This window comes from Rhinopithecus roxellana, chromosome 21 (genome assembly GCF_007565055.1).
Source record: "Rhinopithecus roxellana isolate Shanxi Qingling chromosome 21, ASM756505v1, whole genome shotgun sequence".
In the NCBI taxonomy this organism is placed as follows: Eukaryota; Metazoa; Chordata; class Mammalia; order Primates; family Cercopithecidae; genus Rhinopithecus; species Rhinopithecus roxellana.
The window spans coordinates 60,709,377-60,733,010 of NC_044569.1; the positions used below are offsets into that span (position 1 = coordinate 60,709,377).

The following is a 23,634-nucleotide window of genomic DNA, read 5'->3' on the forward strand; positions in this document are numbered from 1 at the left end:
AATTACAGGCATCAGCCACCATGCCCGGCCTCACCTTCATTCCTTCTAATGCCTCTTAGCCCATATTCTCTTCCCTCTCCCAGAGCCACTGATCACAGACATCATATGATTTTATCTGTAAACACCGCAGTACCATTTATCTTCTAATGAGTACTATGTTTTGGCAAAATCTTGATTAACCAGAATGCCTGGATAATGAAGCTTTCTGATAAATGGAATCTTGTGGTAAATGAAGACAATATAGGATAGTGAAAAGTGTTTCATTAGGACCCAGGAGATCTGTGTTTGCCTTTGAGCTCTGAGATCAATTTGCTGTGTGATCTGGAGAGAGTTGCTAACAGACCTAAATATCCACCCAAATATAAAATCCCCAGGATGGTAAGCAGCTATACTCTCCATTCTAGATTGGGAAACCAGGCTATTTTTTTTTTTTTTTTTTTTTGGTCAATTCTAAAAGCCTTTCTTTTATAAATGCTTAAATATAAAAAATAAAAGCGAAACAGCAGGAGACAGAGCGCTATTTCATAAACTTTTAAAATGGCTTGGTTTGGCAAAAGCTCATTGCCTTTTTACCATTCACATAGAACAGTTTTTGTTGAGGTCTCTGGTATCATTTTATGAAAATACTTTCTGAGTTACAATTTTTTAGAGACCAGATTCCTCTTTAGCATCATTGCTCTCACTTTCCTTCCTCCGCCTCACTATTCTTCCCTCCTACCTCTTTCCTTACCACCCAGTTTGGAAAGCAATAGTCTTCTTGCCTGTGGCCTTACGTATTTCACCAACCCCCATGACTTATTGTTCTTCCTCTGTAATATCTGCTATTTTTCTTTCAGTACTCTAATTTTAGCTAAGCTTCTTAGCACCCAGACTTCAGTAGCATCATTATTTGTTTTCTCCCTCTTTAGTTGTTTCTCTGTGTTAATCCAACCTTCATACTATCTCAAAAAATTTGAGCATGTTGCTTCTCTGTGTAGATATCTGCTTATTGGACCATTAAGTCTCTTTACAATGTGGCCCAACTGAAGATCAGTGTGGAACCTTGTATTTTCTCTCATCCCCAAACCTAGGGTTAATAAATTATGGTTAAGCATAGAATAATGTATCTTCCATGTTGGAATCTAAATTATCGATACTTCCCTAGGCATCAGTATTGTAATATTAATGCCCATCCTTTACTTAGAAAGCTTTCAGTATTTAAAACTGCTTTTTCTTTTCTTTTATCCTCAAAGTACCTTTGTGCGAAACTTGTATCAGAATCCATGTTGCGTCCTGATCACCTTGGTGTGTTGAATATCAAGTCTTATCTATTACATCTTTAAAGTAGCTCTCATGTTAGTATTATTAGTACTATTCTCACCACACATACCCTTCACCATTTGTTTATTAAAGATGTCCTATGTGGTAGATGCTGTGCTAAGCATCATTTGGTAGTGAGTACACAGAGTGTGCATCTTGTAACCAGGGAACTTGAAAGAGTAGTGGTGGAGAGTGCCGTTAACAGAGACGCCCCAGAAATAAGTAATGAGAGATTGTGATAAATTTAGGCACCACCATTTCTCTCCTGCAGAACTTCAATAGCCTCATTGGTCTTCAGGTCCTCAGTTTTATCCCTCTCTATTATATCACAGCTAGAGTGATCTTTCTGAAAAGCAATGTCAGATTTAAAACACTTTACCTGCTTCCCTTTGCTGTCAAATTAAAGTCCAAACTCTTGAAAATGTCTTACCAAGAAGCCCCTTGTGATCTGATGCGTGTTGGCAGTTGGTTGTTTTTTCACCATTCTGCCTTTTTACTCTAAATGTCAGCCCTACTATTTACTGTTCAGAAAGAGTTGAGATTATAATTATACCTCTGGCCCTTTGAACATGTGATTATACCTGAGCCTATTCCGGTTAATTCCTACTCATTCTAGTCATCATTTCTTCTAGGAATCCTTGGACCCACTGAAGTCTAGGTTAGGGAATCTGTCTTTTGTGTTTCCGTATGACTTGAGACTTCTCTCATGCTCTGTGGTAATTGTTTACATGTATGTAAGCCCCACTGGATAGTTGAACAGTCTATTTTATTAATTGTTGTAATACCTATACCTACCATGGTATTAACATGAACTGGAAACCTGAGAAATGCTGCTCTAAAATGTTTACTAATTATTAGGAGTTTGAAATTTTATTTGAAAGCCATTTTAGTTTTGGGATGGAAGTTGGTAGTATTATTTCTAATAAAGTAATACAGAGCTAAATTGTTGTATTTGCATTGCACAATTGCACAATTTGAATTGTGTTTGACAAGCATACACAGTAATACTTTTATACTTTGGCAGAAAGTCAATGAAAGGTATTAACCCGTTGGAAAGTCCAACCTTATTGAATATTAAGTGCTGGAAGAAACCTGTAGATGTATAAGCAGAATGTGAAGAAGTAGCAAAATCTGTGTGTGTGTTTTTTAAAAAATAATCTTTACTGAGCATCTGCCATGTGCTAGGTATGGTACTAGTTGCATTACATATATGGCCTCTTGATCTTTATGACATCTTTCTGAGAGGAGGAGAATATTGTTATCTGTCTTTTACAGATGGGGAAACTAAGACCTCTAGATAACTTTGTCAAGATCACATAGAAGGGCCAGGATTTGAATACAGGTCTTCTGATTGTAGGCCGACTGTTCTTTCAGGTATTATTTTTGTTGCTCTTGTTGACTGGAGTCCAGCATTTTTAAGTTATTTCTATACAGAGCTGAGAAATAGGTGAAATTAGGGGAAATAAAGCAATACCTGAAATTAATCAAAAGAGATGACTGAAATTTTATCTCTAAAACGCCTGTTTCCTTATGATTTGATTTGTTGACTTAGAAATGATTCAGTATTAATTTTAATAACTTGGTGAGAAAACTAAGCCTCAGAAATGAGTATCATCAAAGACTGCATAATCAGTGACAAAGTGAGAAGTAGAATCTAGAACTACTGATATTTATTGACTCCAGAGCTTTATCTTTTAAACATTTCAATTGAATAAACAGTCTCTAAATGTAACTTAAGCCAGATTTTGGTACAAACATAAATGAAAACTCAATGTTCCTAGTATTATTTTGTTTTTAGAAGCATCTAGTCTAAGAACATATCAATTTGTAAGATCATGTTGAAATTTGAAAGCATATGCCCTCAATGTATTAGTTGCAAAATCTGAATATATTATATATATTTTGGAGAAATAGTAAGGTAATTTTATTTTAGAGTTTCTATTAATACCATAACAGAGTATTCTAGTCATTTGTTCAATCACTTTTGCTTTTGGCATTTTCCATAAAAATAGAATTTTTTTTATCCCAATAAATCCTGTCCTGTGACTTGCTTACTTCACTTAATATAAAGCTTTTTGGAACGTATTTAACTTTTTTGCTGCAATAGGTGATAATGTTGGCAACGTTAAACATGGATTATTAACTAACACATAGACTGGTTGAATGGTGATGACTGAAAAACTGCATGCTCTGGATTTACATTGCCCTTTTTATCTCCTTGAAAAACTTCCTTGTGTTGGTAGTTTAGTGTGTCTTGGCTCATCCGTTATTCATTTTAAAGAAATTCAAACTTAGATTCCTGTGATCTACCTGATTAAATGGTTAGGTCCTGGCTAATTTGCCCATTTTTGTTTTGTTTTGTTTTGTTTTGTTTTTGTTTTGATCCACTGCTTAGAATTAGGTTTATGTGGTTGCCAATTCGCTGGTAGTCTTTCCTAGAAGCCTTTGATTGTCATATACTGTTCTATCATCATAAGCCATGTTATCCTCTATTTCACATTATTTCATTAGTGCTTCTGGTGGCTTTTCTAAAGTTTCATTTTTATTAGGTTTTTAAGGTATTAGAAAAAAATGTTTTGGGGCATTTAGTACCCTATATTCCGTAGTCCTGAGTCTGTTTACATTCTCTTTAAGCCAGGGAGTATGTACTGAGTACGAGTTGCCAAGCAGCTAGAGAAATGGTGTTCTTTCCAGATCTCAGCACGTTGTGTTCCATGTTTAGTACTTATTTACTTGAGATAAATCTTTGGTGATATAATTTATTATTTTATTTTATTTTTGAGACGAAGTGTCGCTCTGTCACCAGGCTGGAGTGCAGTGGCACGATCTCAGTTCACTGCAACCTCTGCCTCTGGGGTTCAATCGATTCTCCTGCCTTAACCTCCCAAGTAGCTGGGACTACAGGTGCCTACCACCATGCCCGGCTAATTTTTGTATTTTTAGCGGAGATGGGGTTTCACCATGTTGGCCAGGATGGTTTCAATTTCTTGACCTCATGATCCACCTGCCCCAGCCTCCCAAAGTACTGGGATTACAGGCGTGAGCCACCATGCCCAGCTAGTGATATAAGTTAAAACTGAGTGTTGTCACCATGGAAAATTAACTCCTTCCATATTCTCTTTTTTGAGAAAGTCATCATTGAATATATCATTCAGCCAGGAATATGATATTCCAAATTTATTAAAATTGGTTCTGTGCTTCTTTTTCTTTTCTTTTCTAGTTTTTTTTTTTTTTTTTTTTTTTTTTTTTTTTTTTTGGAGACAGGGTCTCACTCTGTTACCCAGGCTGGAGTGCAGTGGCACAATCTTGGCACACTGTAGCCTCCACCTCCTGGTCTCAGATGAGACTTCCACCTCAGCCTCCCAAGTAACTGGGACTACAGGAGTGCACCACCACGCCTGGCTAATTTTTGTATTTTTTGTAGAGATGGCTGGTCTTGAACTCCAGAGCTCAAGCAATCCACCTGTCTCTACCTCCCCTCCTGCTTGGATTACAGGTGTGCACCACCAAACCCAGCCTAGTTTTATTTTCTAATGTCAAATAGGAATATGGAAATAATTGTTAGTGTCATGGTAGTTTATGAAACTGTCATGACACAAATAGGGTTTTACTAACAAGAAGTGGACTTCTGATATTTTCTTTAAATGTATACCCCTTGTAGCAAAAGAGATGAAGTTTTTGGGGAAGCAAAGTGTTGAAAATTATTGCTTCTAACAACAAAAAAAGATATAATATAGATTGTTTTTAGTAAGCATTCCAGTGTCATTCAGTTTTTTACTTGCCTCATTTTATTTCTTTAATTATTTTATTATTATTATTATTATTATTGTTATTATTATTTTTGAGACAGAATCTCACTCTGTTGCCCAGGCTGGAGTGCAGTGGCATGATCTTGGCTCTGCAACCTCTACCTCCTGAGTTCAAGCGATTCTCCTGCCTCAGCCTTCCAAGTAGCTGGGATTTCAGGCATGTGCCACCATGCCTGGCTAATTTGTGTATTTTTTACTAGAAATGGGGTTTCACCAAGTTGGCCAGTCTGATCTTGTACTCTTGACCTCAAGTGATCTGCCGACCTTGGTCTCCCAAGGTGCTGGGATTACAGATGTGAGCCACTGCACCTGGCCATTGCCTCATTTTATCTTTAATGATTATACCTTTTGATTGGCCATCTCTCAGGCTATAGGTGACCTCTAGTATCTAATGAGATCTATCAGAGTCCTCTCTTCTATGCAACTTTCTTTGACTATTCCAGTCTTCTTTTTCTAACTTCTCTGAACTCCTGTTATCTAGGTCTTTAACCACAGTTTTTAACCCCTAAATATTGTTTTGCCAATTAGATTTTAATTTTGTTGTATTAAGGAATACTTCCTCAAATGTGCTCTCCTGCAAGAAACTCCAGTATGCTCTGGTTAATTGATTAGTATCTCAAATTTAAATCCCTTCACCAGAAACTACATTTTTTTCTTTAATGGAGAAATGAGTTTACAAAGACATTCTTTTCTTCCCTCAAGGTTCAGAGTTTACAACAAAAGACATTCATGACCTTCAGGCATAATAGGTTTGGAGTAAATGTGGTTGAATGGGTTTCTCACTGAGCAAAATTTTTTTTTTTTTTTTTTTTTTTTTTTTTGAGACAAAGCTTCATACTTGTTGCCCAGGCTGGAGTGCAATGGTGCAATCTTGGCTCACTGCAACTTCTTCCTTCCGGGTTCAAGCCTCCCAAATAGCTGGGATTACAGGCACCCGCCACCATGCCCTGGCTAATTTTTGTATTTTTAGTAGAGATGGGGTTTCACCATGTTGGCCAGGCTGGTCTTGAACTCCTGACTCAGGTGATCCACCCACCCTGGCCTCCCAAAGTGCTGGGATTACAGGCGTGAACCACTGTGCCTGGCCCTGAACAAAGTTTTGAAAATGTTTAGCACAGTGTGAAACAGGACTGAGTTTTTCTTTGGCCTTGGTATTTATTACGGTTTTGGAGACCTCATTTGTCATCAGTAGCCTAGCAGATTAAGAAAGACCACAGGTTCTGAAGTCAGGCCGCCTGGGTTCTGATCTGGGCTCCATCACTTGTCACTTTGTGCCTCGGTGTCTTTGTCTATGAAAAAGGAATGATAATAGTGTTTACCTACTGATTTGTTGTAAGGATTAGTTGAGTTTATATATGTACTTATATTTATACACACACATACAATGTTCAGAAAAATTTCCGGGACTTGAAAAGTTCTTCATAATTATTTTCTAGTGGTAGTGGTACAGTACAGTCTGTGTGTACCAGACTTTCTGAGAACAGTTTGACCTGTCTTTTTTAATGGAGGCATACAGCTTGGGATCTGAAGGTCAGGATTTGTATTTGAGTTTTATGACTTGCTAGTTCCGTGTCCTAGGGCAGGTCATGTTTATGCCTCAGTTTCTAGTCGGCCAACCTCAAAAGGCTGTTTTGAGAATCGAAATGGAATAGTATACATAAAAGTGCTTTGTAAACTGTGAAGTCCTAGGTAAATATGAGGTATTGAAGTCATTGGCCTTTCATTAGTAAATTTTAAAAACTGCAAATGCCTGGGGTAAAGACCTGTTTGTTATTATTTTGTTGTTTCTTTCTTTTCGCAGGTGTTGATTGTATATTATTTTGTAAGCACCTGAATCTAGAGTTATGACAAACTAGTTATTTTTTGAAAATAATAAATATTTAAGTAGCTGCAATTTACTCCCAGAAATATATGATAATTTTCAAATTGTTGGTTTTATAACAAAAATATATAACATGTTTTTGAGAGAAATGTTGTAATATCTGACAATTTTTGTAACATTTTCAGGTTTGAAAACACAATGGCAGGAAACAGCCTTGTTCTACCCATTGTTCTTTGGGGCCGAAAAGCGCCCACACATTGCATCTCAGCTGTGCTTTTAACAGATGATGGGGCCACAATCGTAACAGGATGCCACGATGGACAAATATGTCTCTGGGATCTTTCAGTAGAACTGGAAGTGAGTATTTGAAATGCCTGTTGTACATTTTAGATATAAAAATCTACTTATTAGAAGATAATATAGTCCCTGAATGATGCTTTTGGGCCCACAATAGATTTTTCTGAAAAATGTGTTTTGACTAAAACTAGTAGAATACAGATTCATTATTCACACTGTTCATCAGAGTTGCCTTCTGAGGACTTTTGGCCGTTTTTCAATTGTAATATCTACCCCAAGTGACTTACTGTTTGTTACATTTAAGATTTTTCAAATGATTATGCCCCATACTGAAGGAGGTTTTCCAAAGAGGTTTTAGAAAATTTAAAACGCTTAAACCTTCTATGGTAAATGCTTTGAAGAGGGCAGAACTTTTTACGAAGTATAGGTTTTGTTGTATTGATTTTTGAAATGACTGTGCCTTTATTGTCATTCCTTGCGACTATGGAGTGCTTAGCATGCTCTGCTTCCAGGGCTCTCAGTGGACACAGCTAGGGAAATAGGAGTTGGGGACACACACACACACGTTCACACTGATACATCTAATTCCAACATAGCACCACAACATTTATCCCACTTTTCTCCTTTCCATATTTGTAACTCCTTTCTCTGACAACTCTTTCCAGGAATTTGTTGTCAAGGGAAAAAGAGAAAATGGAGTGGTAACTGGTATGGAATGTGGGGTCAAGAAAGGTGATTTTTTAAATTAATTTTTTGGATAATAGCCTTTTTGGGATATAATTCACATACTACACAATTAATCTGTTTCAAATGCACATTTTGATGTTTTTTAGTATGTTCATAAAGTTGTGCAGCCATTACCAAGGTCAATTTTAGAACATTTTCATCACTTCCAAAACAAACCCTGTACCCTTTAAATGTCCCTCCTGGGCCAGGCATGCTCACACCTGTAATCCCAGCACTTTTGGAGGCTGAGGTGGATAGATTGCTTGAGTCCAGGAGTTTTTGAGACCAGCCCTGGGCAACATGGTGAAACCCCATCTCTACTGAAAACACAAAAAACTAGCCGGGCGTGGTGACGCATACCTGTAGTCTCAGCTACTCCAGAGGCTGAGGTGGAAAAATCACCTGAGCCCGGGAGGTCAAGGCTACTTACACCACTGCACTCCAGCCTGGCCAATGGGAGTGAGACCCTGTCTCTAAAAAAAAAAAAAAAATGACTTATAATACTCATTCTCCCTAGACCACCACTAATCTACTTTCTGTCACTAATGTCGTGTTTATTCTGGACATTTAATATAAATGGAATCATATAACTATAACGTGTTTTTTTATGACTGGCTTTTATCATGTAGCTTAATGTTTTCAAGGTTCACCCACATCGTAGCATGTATCAGTACTTCATTTCTTTTTATGGCCAAATGATTTTTCATGTTATAAGTATACCAGACTTGATTTGTTCATTTGTCAGTGGATGAACATTTGGATTGTTTCTATTTTTGGCCCTTATGAGTAATGCTTCTATGAGTATTACACATTTATGTATGAGTGTTTGTGTGGACACATGTTTTCAGTGCACTTAGGTAAACACCCGAGCGTGGAATTGTGGGATCATATGGTAGGTAACTCTATGTTTAACTGGTTATTTAAGGAACTGCCAGACTGTTTTCCAAAGTAACTGCATCATTTTCCATTCCCATCAGCAGTGCATGAAGGTTCCAGGTTTTCCACATCCTTGTCAATCAATAGCTGTTATCTTTTTGATTCTAGCCCTAAATTTGTGTGTGAAGTGGTATCTCGTGGTTTTGGTTTGAATTTGCCTGATGGCTAATGAGATGTTGAGCTTCTTTTCATGTTCTCATTGGCCATTTGTAGCTCTTCTCTGGCAAACCATCTATTCAGAATCTTTGCCCATTAGAAAAATTTTTAACTTAAAATTATTTCCTTTGCCCATTTTAAAATTGAGTTATTTGTCTTTTTATTATTGAATCATAAAAATTCTTCATATATTCTAGATACAAATTCCTTAACAGATGTAAGATTTACAGTTATTTTCTCCCATTTTATCCATTGTTTTTTCACTTTCTTGATTGTGTTCTTTGAAGCACAAAATATTTTAAGTTTGATAAAGTTCAGTTTATCTCTTTTTCCTTTGTTTGCCTATGTTTTTGTTGTCATATCTAAGAAACCATTGCTAAATCTAAGGTCATGAAGATTTATCCCTGTGTTTTTTTCTAAGAATTTTATATACTAGTTTTACCTCTTACATTTAGGTCTTCGATCCATATTAGTTAATTTTTCTGTTAATTAACTAATATACTAATTCTGTTAGTTAACTAATTAATTAATATTAGTTAATTAGTTAATTTCTTGACTTCATTCTTTTGCGTGTGGCTATCAAATTATCCTAGCACTATATGCCAGAAGGACTACTTATTCTCCATTGAATGCTATTGGACTCTTAAGAAAAATCAATTGACCATAAATGTCATGGGTTTCTATCTGGACTCTCAATTCTATTTTATGGTTCTGTGTGTGTGTTCTTGTCCATATCCTCTAGATGTCTGTACTCACTGTCCTAATTACGGTTGTTTTATATGCCCACTGTCTTAATTACTATTTTATATTAAGTTTTGAAATCCAGATATGTGAGTCCTCCAGTATTGCTCTTCTTTTTCAAGATTGTTTCGGTGAGATCCCGTGAATTCCCATATGAATTTTAGAATCAGCTTGTCAATTTCTACGAAGAAGTCAGTTGGGGCTTTACTAGGGAATGTGTTGACTCAGCAGGTCAGTTTGGAGAGTATTGCTGTTTTAACAATATCCGGTTTTGCTGACCCGCGAACATTGAATGCATTTCGTTTATTTAGATCTTTAGTTTTTTTACAGCGATATTTTGTAGTTTTCAGAATATAAGGTTTGTATTACTTTTATTAAATTTATTTCAAATAATTTTATTTTTTGAATCTATTAGATATAGAATTGTTCAATTTATTTTCTTTTCAGATTTTTCATTGCTGGTGTATAGAAATACATTTGAGTTTGTTTGTTCATCTTGTATCTTATAACCTTATTGGACTAATTACTTCTAATAGTTTTTAGTAGATCCTTTAGGAATTTCTGCATACAAGATAATGTCATTCTTGAATAGAGATAGTTCTACTTTTTGCTTTCCAGTTGGGATGCCTTTTATTTCATTTTTTTTTGGCCTAACATTCCTGGATGGCACCTCCATAACAATGTTGAATAGAAGTGGCAAGAGTGAACATCCTTGTTTCATTCCTAATCTTAGCAGAGGGAAGACATCTAGTCTTTCACTGACATCCTTTTCTTTCTGACTGAAGTACTCCCTTTAGCATTTCTTGTAGGATAGGTCTAGGACTGATGAAATCCCTCAGCTTTTGTTTGTCTAGAAAGTCTTTATTTCTCTTTCATGCTTGAGGGATATTTTTTGCTGGATTTACTATTCTTTCCTTTGGTACTTTAAATATGTCATGCCACTCTCCTCTGGCCTGTAAGATTTCCACTGAAAAGTCTGGTTCCAGACATGTTGGAGCTCCATTGTTTGTTTGTTTTAAGACAGAGTCTTTCTCTGTTGCCCAGGCTGAAGTGCAGTGGTGTGATCTCAACTTACTGAAACCTCTGCCTCCTGGGTTCCAGCAATTCCTGTGCCTCAGCCTCCCAAGTAGCTGGCACTACAGATGTGTGCCACCACACCTGGCTAATTTTTGTATTTTTAGTAGAGATGAGGTTTTGCCATTTTGTCCAGGCTAATCTCAAACTCCTGGCCTCAAGTGATTCATCGACCTCAGGCCTCGCAGAGTTCTGGGATTTTCGGCATGAGCCACTGTGCCTGGCCCAGTGTATGTTGTGTTTTTTCTCTTGTTGCTTTAAGGATTCTTTCTTTATCCTTGATCTCTGGGAGTTTGATTATTAAATACCGTGAGGTAGTCATCTTTGGGTTAAATTTGCTTGATGTTCTATAAGTACTTGGATATTTATATCTTTCTCTAGATTTGGGAATTCTTTGTTATTATTCCTTTGTGTAAACTTTCTACCCCATCTCCTTCTCTGCCTCCTCTTTATGACCAGTAACTCATAGATTTGCCCTTTTAAAGCTATTTTTCTAGATCCTGTAGGCATGCTTCATTCCTTTTTAGTCTTTTTTCTTTTGTTTCCTATGTGTGTTTTCAAATAGGCCGTCTTCAAGCTATTTCTTTTCTCTGCTTGATCAATTCTGCTATTAAAAGACTCTGATGTGGCTGGGCGTAGTGGCTCACTCCTGTAATTCCAGCACTTTGGGAGGCCGAGGCAGGTGGATCACAAGGTCAGGAGATTGAGACTATCCTGGCTAACATGGTGAAACCCCATCTCTACTAAAAATACAAAACATTAGCCAGGCATGGCAGTGTGCGCCTGTAGTCCCAGCTACTTGGGAGGCTGAGGCAGGAGAATGGCATGAACCCAGGAGGCGGAGCTTGCAGTGAGCCGAGAATGCACCACTGCACTCCAGCCTGGGCGACAGAGCGAGACTCCATCTCAAAAAAAAGACTCTGATATATTCTTCAGTATGCCAGTTGCATTTTCAGCTTCAGAATTTCTGCCAGATTCTTTTTTATTATTTCAATCTCTTTCTTAAATTTATCTGATAGAACTCTGAATTCTTTCTCTGTGTTATCTTGAATTTCTTTGAGTTTTCTCAAAACAGAATTCAAACCCTATTTTGAATTATCTGTCTGAACGGTCACATATTTGTTTCTCCAGGATTGGTCCCTGTTGTCTTATTTCATTCATTTGATGAGATCATGTTTTCCTGGATTGTCTTGACATTTACTGATGTTTGTCTTGTCTCGCCATGGAAGAATTAAGTATTTATTGTATTCTTCACTGTCTGGACTTGTTTGTACCTGTCCTTCTTGGGACGGCTTTCCAGATATTCGAAAGGACATGGGTGTTGTGTTCTAAGCTGTATCTGCTTTAGGGGAGCCCCACGCCCAGTAACACAGTGGGGTTTTTTTTTCTTTTTTCTTTTTTTTTGAGATGGAGCCTCATTCTGTCACCCAGGCTGGAGTGCAGTGGAGCAATCTCAGATCACTGCAACCTTTGCCTCCAGGGTTCAAGTGATCCTCCTGCCTTAGCCTCCTGAGTAGCTGGGAATACAGGCGCCTACCACCACGCCCGGCTAATTTTTGTATTTTTAGTAGAGATGAGGTTTCACCATGTTGGTCAGGCTGGTCTTGAACTCCTGACCTCATGATCTGCCCGCCTCAGCCTCACAAAGTGCTGGGATCACAGACGTGAGCCACTGCGCCCAGCAGCATTGTGGTTCTTGCAGACTCGTAGAGATACCGCCTTGATGGTCTTGGACAAGATTTGGGACAATTCCCTGGCTTACCAGGCAGAGGGTGTTCTCTTTTCATCCTTTCCCACAAACAAATGGAGTCTTTCTCTCTGTTTTGAACCACTTGGACCAGGGGGTGGAATGACACAAGCACCCCTGTGGCCACCTTCACTAGTACTGTGCTGGGTCAGCCCTGAAGCCAGCATAGCACTGGGTTTTGCTTAAGGCCTGTTGTAACCACTCCCGACTACTGCCTATGTTTGTTTAAGGCCCTGGGTCTCTACAGTCAGCCAGTAGTGAAGCCAGCCAGGCCTGTGTCCTTCTTTTCAGGGCTAGAAGTTCTCCCAGGTAGCTCCAGCAGTGCGGTGCAAGAGCCAGAGGCTAGAATAAAAAACCTTAGCAGTCTACCTACTCTTCTATTGCACTGTGGCTAAGCTGGCACCCAAATAAGAGGTTAATTTTTAAGTTTGGTACTTAAACTAGCATATTTTTGCATTTCTAGATTAATCCTCGAGCACTTTTGTTTGGTCATACAGCGTCAATCACTTGTTTGTCGAAAGCTTGTGCTTCCAGTGACAAACAGTATATTGTGAGTGCGTCTGAAAGTGGGTAAGTATTTTCTCATTTGCCTGTTTTTCTCGTGAGTCTTTATAACTAGCACTGTAATAACTAATTATAAAAGAAAAACAAGTATTTTTTTTCTTTTAGAATATCTCCTAAATAAACGCTTTTTATTGTCTAAAGGTAGATATTGAAAATCTGATTTTAGGGATGTAAATTTTACCTGTGTTAATGATTTTATAATATTTGATTGTAATTTATGATTATGTACTTCGGTTTGCTTTTGAGGAACTCAGAATACTATGAGAGTTAAAGCGCGATCATTCATCTTCATATTGTTTTTACTGAGTTACCAGACAACTTTGAGATTTCCTTTTAAAAACCTGAATGATGCTAGACTAGCATAATTTTTGAAGGTGATGCCATGAAAAAGTTCATGAAATTATATGGATATGTATTAATACACTAACATAACTATTTGTGTTCCAAAGTCTCAGAATGCAGCTCGCCTTAGAGAGGCAGGTCATTGCACAGTAATTGTAGGGCCCAATGTTATTAAATGTTTAAAAAGATTTTTAAAAAGTTTTTAAAACATTTTTTGGTGCTTAGAAAATTATATGTATTTACACAATATGCTATTGAAGAAAGTTGGGGAACTTGAAGAGAATTATATAAGAAATTGTTGCTATGTGTGGTGGCTCACTCCTATAATCCTAACACTTTGGGAGGCTGAGATGGGCGGATCACTTGAGCGCAGAAGTTTGAGACCAGCTTGAGGAACATGTCAAAACCCTGTCTCTACAAGAAATACAAGAACTAGCCGGGCACGATGGTGTGCACCTGTAGTCTGTGCTACGCAGGAGGCTGAGGTGATAGGATCACCTGAGCCCAGGAGATTGAGGCTATAGTGAGCTGTGATTGTGCCACTGCACTCCAGCCTAGGTGACACAGTGAGACCCTGTCTCAAAAAAGCAAAACAAAACAGAAATTGTTCTCCCCACTGAAGAGAACCTTATATAATTCGTTGGAACAAAAAGAAGCAGCATAAGCTAAAAATATAATAGCTGTTGGTGAATTAAAGAATAATTCTCAGGCCGGGCGCGGTGGCTCAAGCCTGTAATCCCAGCACTTTGGGAGGCCGAGACGGGCGGATCACGAGGTCAGGAGATCGAGACCATCCTGGCTAACACGGTGAAAACCCGTCTCTACTAAAAATACAAAAAACTAGCCGGGCGAGGTGGCGGGCGCCTGTAGTCCCAGCTACTCGGGAGGCTGAGGCAGGAGAATGGCGGAAACCCGGGAGGCGGAGCTTGCAGTGAGCTGAGATCCGGCCACTGCACTCCAGCCCCGGCGACAGAGCAAGACTCCGTCTCAAAAAAAAAAAAAAAAAAAAAAAAAAAAAAAAAAAATGAATAATTCTCATTAGAATGTATATTCTAAATTGAATGTTCTTTGAAAAATTGTCTTCTATAATACCATGTGAGATACAGAAAGTGGTATCTTAAAGAAAACCCTAATAATATCAGGATCATTGCATTTTATTAATTTTTTTCTGTTAAATATATTTCTTCAATGGACAAGGCATGTTGACATTTCTAATTTTCAATGTTATATCTGTCAATCTTATATCTAGTTTTTTTGTATGCATTCAATAAAATTACAATAAATACAGCATGAAAACTGGAAGCTTGTATTTTATTTGTAAAAGTTTGGAATTCACTTGACTTTAACTATTGTTTTTTGCAGTTTGAAATTCTCTAGCTACCTGGATGACAAATATAAAATCTCAGTAGTTTAAATTAGAAGTTTATTTCTTGTTTTTGTCACTTGTCCCTCAAGTGTCACTTGAGGCCTCTACTCTGCTTCACTGTTATCCTTACTTTGAGGTTCAGAGTGAGGGAGCAACCTCTGTGTGAAGCAGCCAGTCTCTGGAACAGAGCTCTGGAAAGCCTTGCATTGGTTCTGGCCAGAACTACTTACAAGAGTTCGCTAACCACAGGGGAACCAGGAAATGCAGTCTTATTATGGGCCTAGAAAGGATATGGAATGTGGTGGGGGGTGGGCAGTTTGGAAGGGGTGTTGGGAGGGTGGGAGGGAGGACTGGAAATTTTGATGAACAGCAGTAGTGACTGTATGCTACTTTTTCTGAAATATATTAGTTTTAATGGAAGATTAATTTTAAATCACAGTGACAAAGTTGAATGGTGCTTTAAAAAGTCACATTCAAGCTGACCATTATTTTGTTTTATAGAGAGATGTGCCTCTGGGATGTAAGTGATGGCAGATGTATTGAATTTACAAAATTAGCTTGCACACATACTGGCATACAGGTTAGTATCTATTTCTGTGACTCTAAGCACAAACTATTATAAGTCTATAATTTTAAAATATTTTTAAAACATTAAGCCTATGTTTTTATATGAAATGGTGGGTAGTAGTAATAGGACAAGTCAACTAGAATTGAAGTGGTAAAAGTATTCCTCATAAGATGGTACCGTTGGGAAGGGTAAGAAAGGAGAGGAGACTAATTTGGAAAGATAAAGGGCAAGCAAATTGCTGCTGCTTCTGCTGTTCTGGGCTACCTTGGTTACCTAAGTGAGAGCCCCTTCACTATTTGGGAAAATGCTCTTGGTCCTAAATAATGGAATTCTTCCTGGCAAAAGCCTTTGTGATTCCATTTGTGATGGACACAAATTGACCTACTTTTTGGACCGTATCTTTTTTATTGCTCATGCAGTTGGTCCTTGAATATGTATTTTGAAAACTTTCCAACTCTCCAGAAGACATGACTGTTTCATATGCCTGTCTTAATATGTATAGTGTTACACAGGAATTTGTAGTTTCTGATTTACATTCCTGGTATTTGGTTTTACTTTTTCATAGCTGCCTAATTCTCTGTACTTCAGTTTACTAATTGTTTACTGTGTTGAGTGTTGGGAAAATTATGAATTATATTAAAAATATGATCAATTATTTCAATGGGAAAGGAAGAGAAGGTAACTCACATTTATTGAGCAGATACGGTGTAGGCATTTCTTGTATTGTGTTTGATTTAGTCCTTCTGACACCCTTACATATTAAATAGGAGTATGCCATTTTACGTATAAGGAAGCTGAGGCCCTGATTATGTTTGAACATCAATCATCCTTCTAAATTGTATTTGCATAACTAGTAATTATAAGCCTATATTTCCCTATTTCTACTAATTTAAAATTCATGTTATTTTTGTGACCCACCTGAGTTTCCCTTTTGATGTGATTTGTAAAGCTGATTTTATTCAGGTGTTTTATTAATTTATTCAACAGTTCTGTTTTAGATGCTAGAGGGGGATAAAAACAATTATCATGAATTCTGTTTCAAAATAGTTCAAAAAGGAGGATAAGATGTTAGGAAAGTAATTTTTGTTAGCTATTTAAAATATTAATAGAACTTAATATATGTGTGTGCACACACACCCATATAATACATACCATTTGGTAAATATCTAAAATTCTTACTGAAGAAGTTGAGCTTTAGGAGAATATTGTAATAACCTTGATGAATGCATATTAATCAAGTATATAAATTAAAGGAAAACACTCAGAAATCTTTTTCCTTTTGACATGAATGTAGTTCTACCAGTTCTCTGTTGGGAATCAGCGAGAAGGAAGGCTTTTATGCCATGGACATTACCCTGAAATCCTTGTTGTGGATTCTACCAGCCTTGAAGTATTATACTCCTTAGTATCAAAGATATCACCAGACTGGATTAGCTCCATGAGTATTATTCGATCCCACCGAACACAAGGTCAGTGTATTATGCCTGTTAGGAGCTTTAGCACCATGACTTAATGTTTAGTTTGCTGTAACATTCTACAATTTATTGTAAATTCATACTTTGGGATATATTCTTCTATTTAAGAAATAACTACACCAATAATTTATGGTCTGTTTCCTCCTTCATAAAGAAATCTTTGATTGAATGAAGGCTTAATTGTTGGCTTATCTCCATTCCATGATGTATAGATCACCAGCTTTTGCGTGATATCTGAAGTGGAGGAAGAATATCTTAACTTTTGGGGGTATAGTTTTACCTTTGAGAGGAACTGTAGTTTTACCTGTATATTTCTGGAGCCTGGTTCTGTCACTTGCTTATGAGGCATAGGAGATGTTTCCATTTCAAATGGAGATAGTGAAAAAGGAGAGATTATACACAGTTAAATTTAATGAAAGTACCTGGAAGGGGCTGATATGTACTTGATGCTCAGTAAATATTATTATCTTTTCTTCATTTTTGTTGAAACCTCTCAATAACAACCATGAGAGCAAAAGTAAAGTTGTCAGGAAAAGAGCAGTAGTTAATTCAGAACATTGAATGTCTACTCTGGTAAGCCTTTTAAGGAGCATTCTTTTCCTTTCAAATGGCTTCATAGTTATGTACTTCCTATAGAGGCTGGTCAGTAACCACCACCACTACCACCAGTATCACCAGCACCATCACCATGAGGACTTTTATTTACTGTGTGTTTACAGTACCAAGCAGACTGCTAAACATTTACATATGATCAATTCTCACAATAGCGGGGTAGGTACTGTTAATATTCATCGTATAGATGGGGAGAATGATGAGGGTTAGGGTGATGGCGTCTTTGTTAAAGGACCCTGGAGTAGTTACTTTAACCACTGTGTTACACTGTGTCCCATTAGTGAATTGCCTTCAACTTTATAGGAGCTTTCCATTTGTAACCTCTTAGGGTTGGAAAATCAGCACATAGCTTTTTATTCAGTAGTCATTCAGCAAATATTTATTGAATGCCTACAGTCTTCCAGGTGCAAGGAATTGAAATATTAATACTTAAGGGAGTCAAATTCTAGTAAAGGACAATGATATATAAACAAATAATAGTTTAGAGTACAAAGTGTGCAAGATGGAAAAATAGTATGGAGAGGATGGCTGATTGTGAGGCTGATTGAGGGCAGTAGACAACTGTCCAGATCAGATGAAGTCTGATCTAGGATTTGGAAGATGAGGAAGAGTTTAGCAGACATACGATCAGGATGTTTCTGGCAGAGTCATAGTCTGTAGGTACAAAAGCATTAAAATTATGATAGGTGTATGTATGAAACTATAGATTATCTTTTTCTGGGGCAAGAAGCATGAGGAAAGGAATGGCAGGATATGAGGCTGGCAGAGCTGGCAGGAGACGGGTCTTGAAATCCCTGTGTATCAGCTAGGGAATTCACCTTGTGGATCATGGGTTGGCAAACTTGTATGTAAAGGGCAGATATGAAATATTTCAGGCTCTGCAGGCCATATGGTCCATGTTTCAACGACTCAACTCTGCTAGTGTAGCACAAAAGCAGCCACAGGCAATACATTAGTGAATGAACCTGGCTGTGTTCCGATAAAATTTTATTTACCAAAACAGTCAGTGGGCTGGAGTTGACTCATGAGCTGTAGCTTGCAGGCTCTCACTGTAGGTGATGGGCAGTCTCTGAAGGGACTTATGCTTTAAACTTCAAAGATGGGAGCAAATTAGGAGATTAGTAGCCCAGCTGAGAGTGGTGCAGGCCTGCACTGAAGTGGACTGTGGGAAGAGTGGATGCACTGGCTTCATTTCCTGCTGCTGCTCTTCAGAGTGTTGGTTCTGAAGTTTGTTAATAGATATTAGTCAAAAAGGTGGGATCTCTGGTTAAATATATTTGGGAGATGTTTGGTAAAATAAAATTGAGCAGTCTTCTTTAATGTGAACCTTCTCAGAGAGGTTTTTTATGCATATTAGATAATTACTGCTTTATTCCTAAACATAACAGTGAGAATGAGATTCGCGTTATTTTTCCAGGCAAAAGGGAACTAATCATTCATATATTTGTCTCTAATATTAGTTACAATGAATCCTTTATTTAAAAAGGATCTATATTTGTGACCAAGCAGTTTGCATATTTAAAATTTTTATACTCCTTCTGTATATGTATACACTGTAGTCTGAACAGAATAGAATGTAACTTCAATGAATTCATTCCAATGCCTTACAGTGCCTAGAGAACTATGTGATATTGATAAGGTTTTTATTTAAAGATAACAATTTTTTAAATAACAGTAATAACTCAAATTTATTGAGAATTTAGTATGTGCTGAATGTTTTCCCTTGGTGTGTCTTAATTTTTGTAACAACCCATTAGGATAGGTACTGTTGTTACTCATTTATATTTGATTCCAGATAAGAAAATTGAATTTAAGATAGTTTGTTATCTAAAAGTTCATTGGTTAATTAGTGAAGAAAAATGTGATTTTGCTTTTAACATTCCTCTCCCTCACTCTGGAGCCCACATTGACTGCTTTCCAATGCTCATCCTCTCAAAATTCCTGTACGTGACCCTGGTGCTGTCACTTGTCCCTTACCCGAAGCTTAGGAACTTAGATTTTATATCATATTTTTCTCTTGATCACACTCTGTGGAGGATGTAATGTGCAATGAAATATCTGGAAGGTGGCAAGGGATGTGGGAAAGGGGGAGAAATTAGTGCCTTGAAGAAATAAAGTGCCTGAGCTCATCTGTGATAAAGCATTAAAAGTTGTGAATTTCAAAGTGTAAAAGTTCATTGTTAACATAGTAATCAAGAACATTTGAAATTATTAAAAACTTGATTAGAAATAAATTCTATTAGCTAGAAATAATTTTCCTTGAATTTTAAGTTGTTGGCCATCTTTATTAACTAGCGTTTCAAAACCTGGTTTCTGTTTCATGAAATAGAGAATTGTGTTTTTCTAATTGTAAAACATGCTATTGTTTAATTTCATTCAAGCAAAACATCTTAATATGTAGAAAGAAAGCATGTTATGTTCGTAACCTGGGCTGCCTTTTTGTCCCTTCTCATCTTAGAGGACACGGTGGTAGCACTCTCAGTGACTGGCATCCTGAAGGTCTGGATCGTTACCTCGGAAATAAGTGACTTGCAGGTTAGAAAAAGGAAACTGGAGTGATTTCTCTGTTTTTATTCTCTGTAGTTCAAAATTTTAGTAATGATATGCCCCTTCCATTTTTTTTTTTAAGGGGGAAGGAAAAAGCTATTATTTTTTGATAATTTTCTTACAGGCAGAGTATGGAAGATTCCCTAGTATGCCATGGGAGTGAATTTTTTATTCACTTTTAGTGGTAACATCTGCTCTATCATGGATATAAAATAGAGAAACATATTGCACAGGATAAGATGAGGTGAAACATAAAAGAGGTGGGGTTCTTCTCAACTGTTTAAATTGACTCAAAGGAAAAAAAATAAAGCAAATTGCCACAAAAAATATACAAAGCCATTTTTATCATCTACTTCAGTTCTTTGGGCTTGAATTCCTTGTTCTTTTTTTATCAGTGAGAAAAATCAAGTTCCCTACTCTCTTCAGCTAGGGAATTTTTAGGCATGGAATTCAGGAGAAGATAGAGGAATTGATTAGATCTTTTTTAAAGCACATATAGCTGCAAAAATTAGGATTAAGGCAGACTTTATCATCTGTCATTACTAGAGCGATGATACTCTGAATCTCATCGGAATTGAAATCTCAGGGGATTTTGTAGCAACAGTATTTGTGCCTAGCTCCTTTTAAGGTGGATCTTTGCTGCTTTTTACTGCCTTGGCGCTTACGTGAGGGGCCAAAATGATGAACATATGAAGCGATGCCTTTATTTCATTTTGTTGCCTTTATCGTTGAGTGATAATTTTAATTGACAATCAAGCTATTCCTAAAGTTTTACAAATCTTTCTCTTTTCAGGATACGGAACCAATATTTGAGGAGGAATCCAAACCCATTTATTGTCAGAATTGCCAAAGCATCTCTTTTTGTGCATTTACACAAAGGTCACTTTTGGTTGTGTGTTCCAAATATTGGAGGGTAAGATAATTATATAAATCAGAAGCTGTATTTTTATCCTTCAAGACTTTGGTTTATCAGATTTCCAAGATTTCCAAAGAACCCTAAAGAAGTACTTGGTGCTAGCGTATTTTAGCCATTTTAGAATTCATGTCTGCTTTTGATATCACATTTTGAGAAGTTGGGACTTGGCTATATATAGTTGTCTTTTTTTGTTTGTGTTTATGGAATGATTCAGTTAGAGACTATATTTCATTGTCTTTATTTATCCTTTTTGCTACTGTTTTAGTCACTATCTTATCAGTACAGCATAAGCAGTGGTAGGGAGTTTTCTACAGGTTGGACGTTTCTTTGTAGGGTGTTATTAAAGCTAATAGTCAATATTTTCCCTGGCTTCTTGTAGTTGGAAAGTCTTCTCATATCACTTCAGAGCTAATGATGGAAGACATATATCACTTCCACACTGCCAGACTTTAATGTTTCCATAATAGAAAAATAGCATGTTTTGGACACTTGCTCTGTGACTAGCACTTTTTTCAAAGCTTGCCATGTATTATTTCTTTTAGTCCTTACAACTCTCAGAGCTTAGGTGGATTAGCTATTTAATTCTGAAAAACAAATCATTCCAAAAGTTATTAGTTTAAAACAACGAACATGCTTTATCACCCAGGTTCTTGTTTTTGTTTTTGGTGTTTTTAAAGAGATGTGGTCTCATTCTGTAGCCCAGTCTGGAATGCAATGGCACAATCATAGCTCGCTACAGCCTTGAACTCCTGGCCTCAAAGGATCCTCCCACCTCAGCCTCCTGAGTAGCTAGGACTAAAGGCACACATTACCAAGCCTGGCTAATTTTAGAATTTTTTTGTAGAGATGGGCTCTCACCCTATTGCCCAGGCTGGTCTTGAACTCCTGGGCTCAGGCAATCCTCCTGCCTGAGCCCCACAAACTGCTGGGATTATAGGCATGAGCCACCATGCCTGGCTACATTTTGTTCTTTAAAAACAGTCACAACATGCAGCCTACACTCAGGGAAGAGGATTACCCATGGGTGTGAATACCAGGGTTTGGGATCACTGGGACCCTGTTAGAGGCTGCTTACCACATGAGGACTTGTTACTTTCCCCATTTTGCAGATGAGGCAACTGAGACAGTGAGGGGACGAATAACTTGACAAAGGTTATATAAATGGTAGCGGAGTTGCTGAGTTATAATCAGGTATCTGACTGCAGCAGCTGCTCTCATTACTACTATGCTATACTGTCTCACAATTCAAACCTGGAATGGGCTGGTTTCCTGAGCTTTGAACACAAGGGGATGGGCCATATAGTGAAAGGAATGACTAGGGAAGCAGCATCTTAACCTTATCATTGTCACTTACTATATCAGAATAAAATTAGGAAAAGCTAGCCGCTGCTTGCTTAGAGTAGGTTTTATGGGTTTCTTCCTTTGTCCTAAAATTTAAAACACATGCAAATAGTAATAAAAAAAAACAGGCTGGGCATGGTGGCTCACGCCTGTAATCCCAGCACTTCAGGAGACCCGAGGCAGGCAGATCACGAGGTCAGGAGTTTGAGACCAGCCTGGCCAACATGGTGAAACCTCGTTTCTACTAAAAATACAGAAAACAATTAACAATGCATGGTGACGCGCACCTGTAATCTCAGCTACTCGGGAGGCTGAGGCAGGAGAATTGCTTGAGCCTGGGAGGCAGAGGTTGCAGTGAGCCGGGATTGCGGCACTGCACTCCAACCTGGGTGACAGAGCAAGACTCTGTCTTGGGGGGAGAAAAAAAGGGCAAGAGGACACAGTGAAAAATGTCTCTCTTCCCCCGCTGGAACTTCCCTTTCCCTTCCAGGTAGAGTATCTAGTACCAGTTTCATTTGTGTCCATTATAAACATTTTATAATTATGTGAGAACAGCTTTTTCTTTCTTAAAATGCATACATAAGAGTAAAAAGACAACTCACGTCGTCAGAGAAGATAATTACAATATACATAGATGAGGAATTGTCCAGTATTTATTAAAAAACGACTCCTGCACATCAAGAAGAAAACTACAGAAAACTCAGCAGGAAATTGTACAAAAATATTTTACAAAAGATGAAAGCCAGATAGCCAGTAAATGTATGGAAAGTTGCTTAACTTCACTAATCATCATAGTAAGACAATACTGAGATAGCACTACAACCCACCAAAGTGGCTTTTTAAGATACTTATTATCATGAAGAAGTTTACAATTGGGCTTACCATAAGCTGAGATTAAAATAAAATCTTTCATTTTCTCCTAATTTTTATATGGTTTTATTTTTTATTTTTTTTTATTTTTTATTTTTGGTCTGTTTGTTTTGAGAGGTCTTGCTGTTGCCTAGGCTGGAGTGTAATGGTGCAATCTCGGCACACTGTAACCTTCGCCTCCCAGGTTCAAGGGATTCTCCTGCCTCAGCCTCCCAAATAGCTGGAATCACAGGCAGGCGCCACCACGCCTGACCAATTCTTGTATTTCTAGTAGAGAGGGGTTTCACTATATTGGCCAGGCTGGTCTTGAACTCCTGGCATCAAGTGATCAGCTTGCCTTGGCCTCCCAAAGTGCTGGGATTATAGGCATGAGCCACCGCGCCAGCCCTATATGGTTTTGGTTACATACTTTTGAATCTTTAATCT

At 37.6% G+C, this 23,634-nt stretch overlaps 1 protein-coding gene across 3 annotated transcripts in view; it reads left to right on the forward strand.

Moving 5' to 3' along the window:
• WDR7 (WD repeat domain 7) overlaps positions 1–23,634 on the forward strand; it is a 400,989-nt gene that overhangs the window by 16,449 nt on the left and 360,906 nt on the right. For all 3 annotated transcript variants that reach the window (XM_030925915.1, XM_030925916.1, XM_030925918.1), the window contains exons 2-7: positions 7,116–7,287; positions 13,071–13,177; positions 15,381–15,459; positions 16,742–16,916; positions 19,993–20,069; positions 20,875–20,994. In XM_030925915.1, the coding sequence (XP_030781775.1) occupies positions 7,129–7,287; positions 13,071–13,177; positions 15,381–15,459; positions 16,742–16,916; positions 19,993–20,069; positions 20,875–20,994 (717 nt within the window). In that variant the 5' untranslated portion in view covers positions 7,116–7,128. The remainder of the gene's footprint in view (positions 1–7,115; positions 7,288–13,070; positions 13,178–15,380; positions 15,460–16,741; positions 16,917–19,992; positions 20,070–20,874; positions 20,995–23,634) is intronic.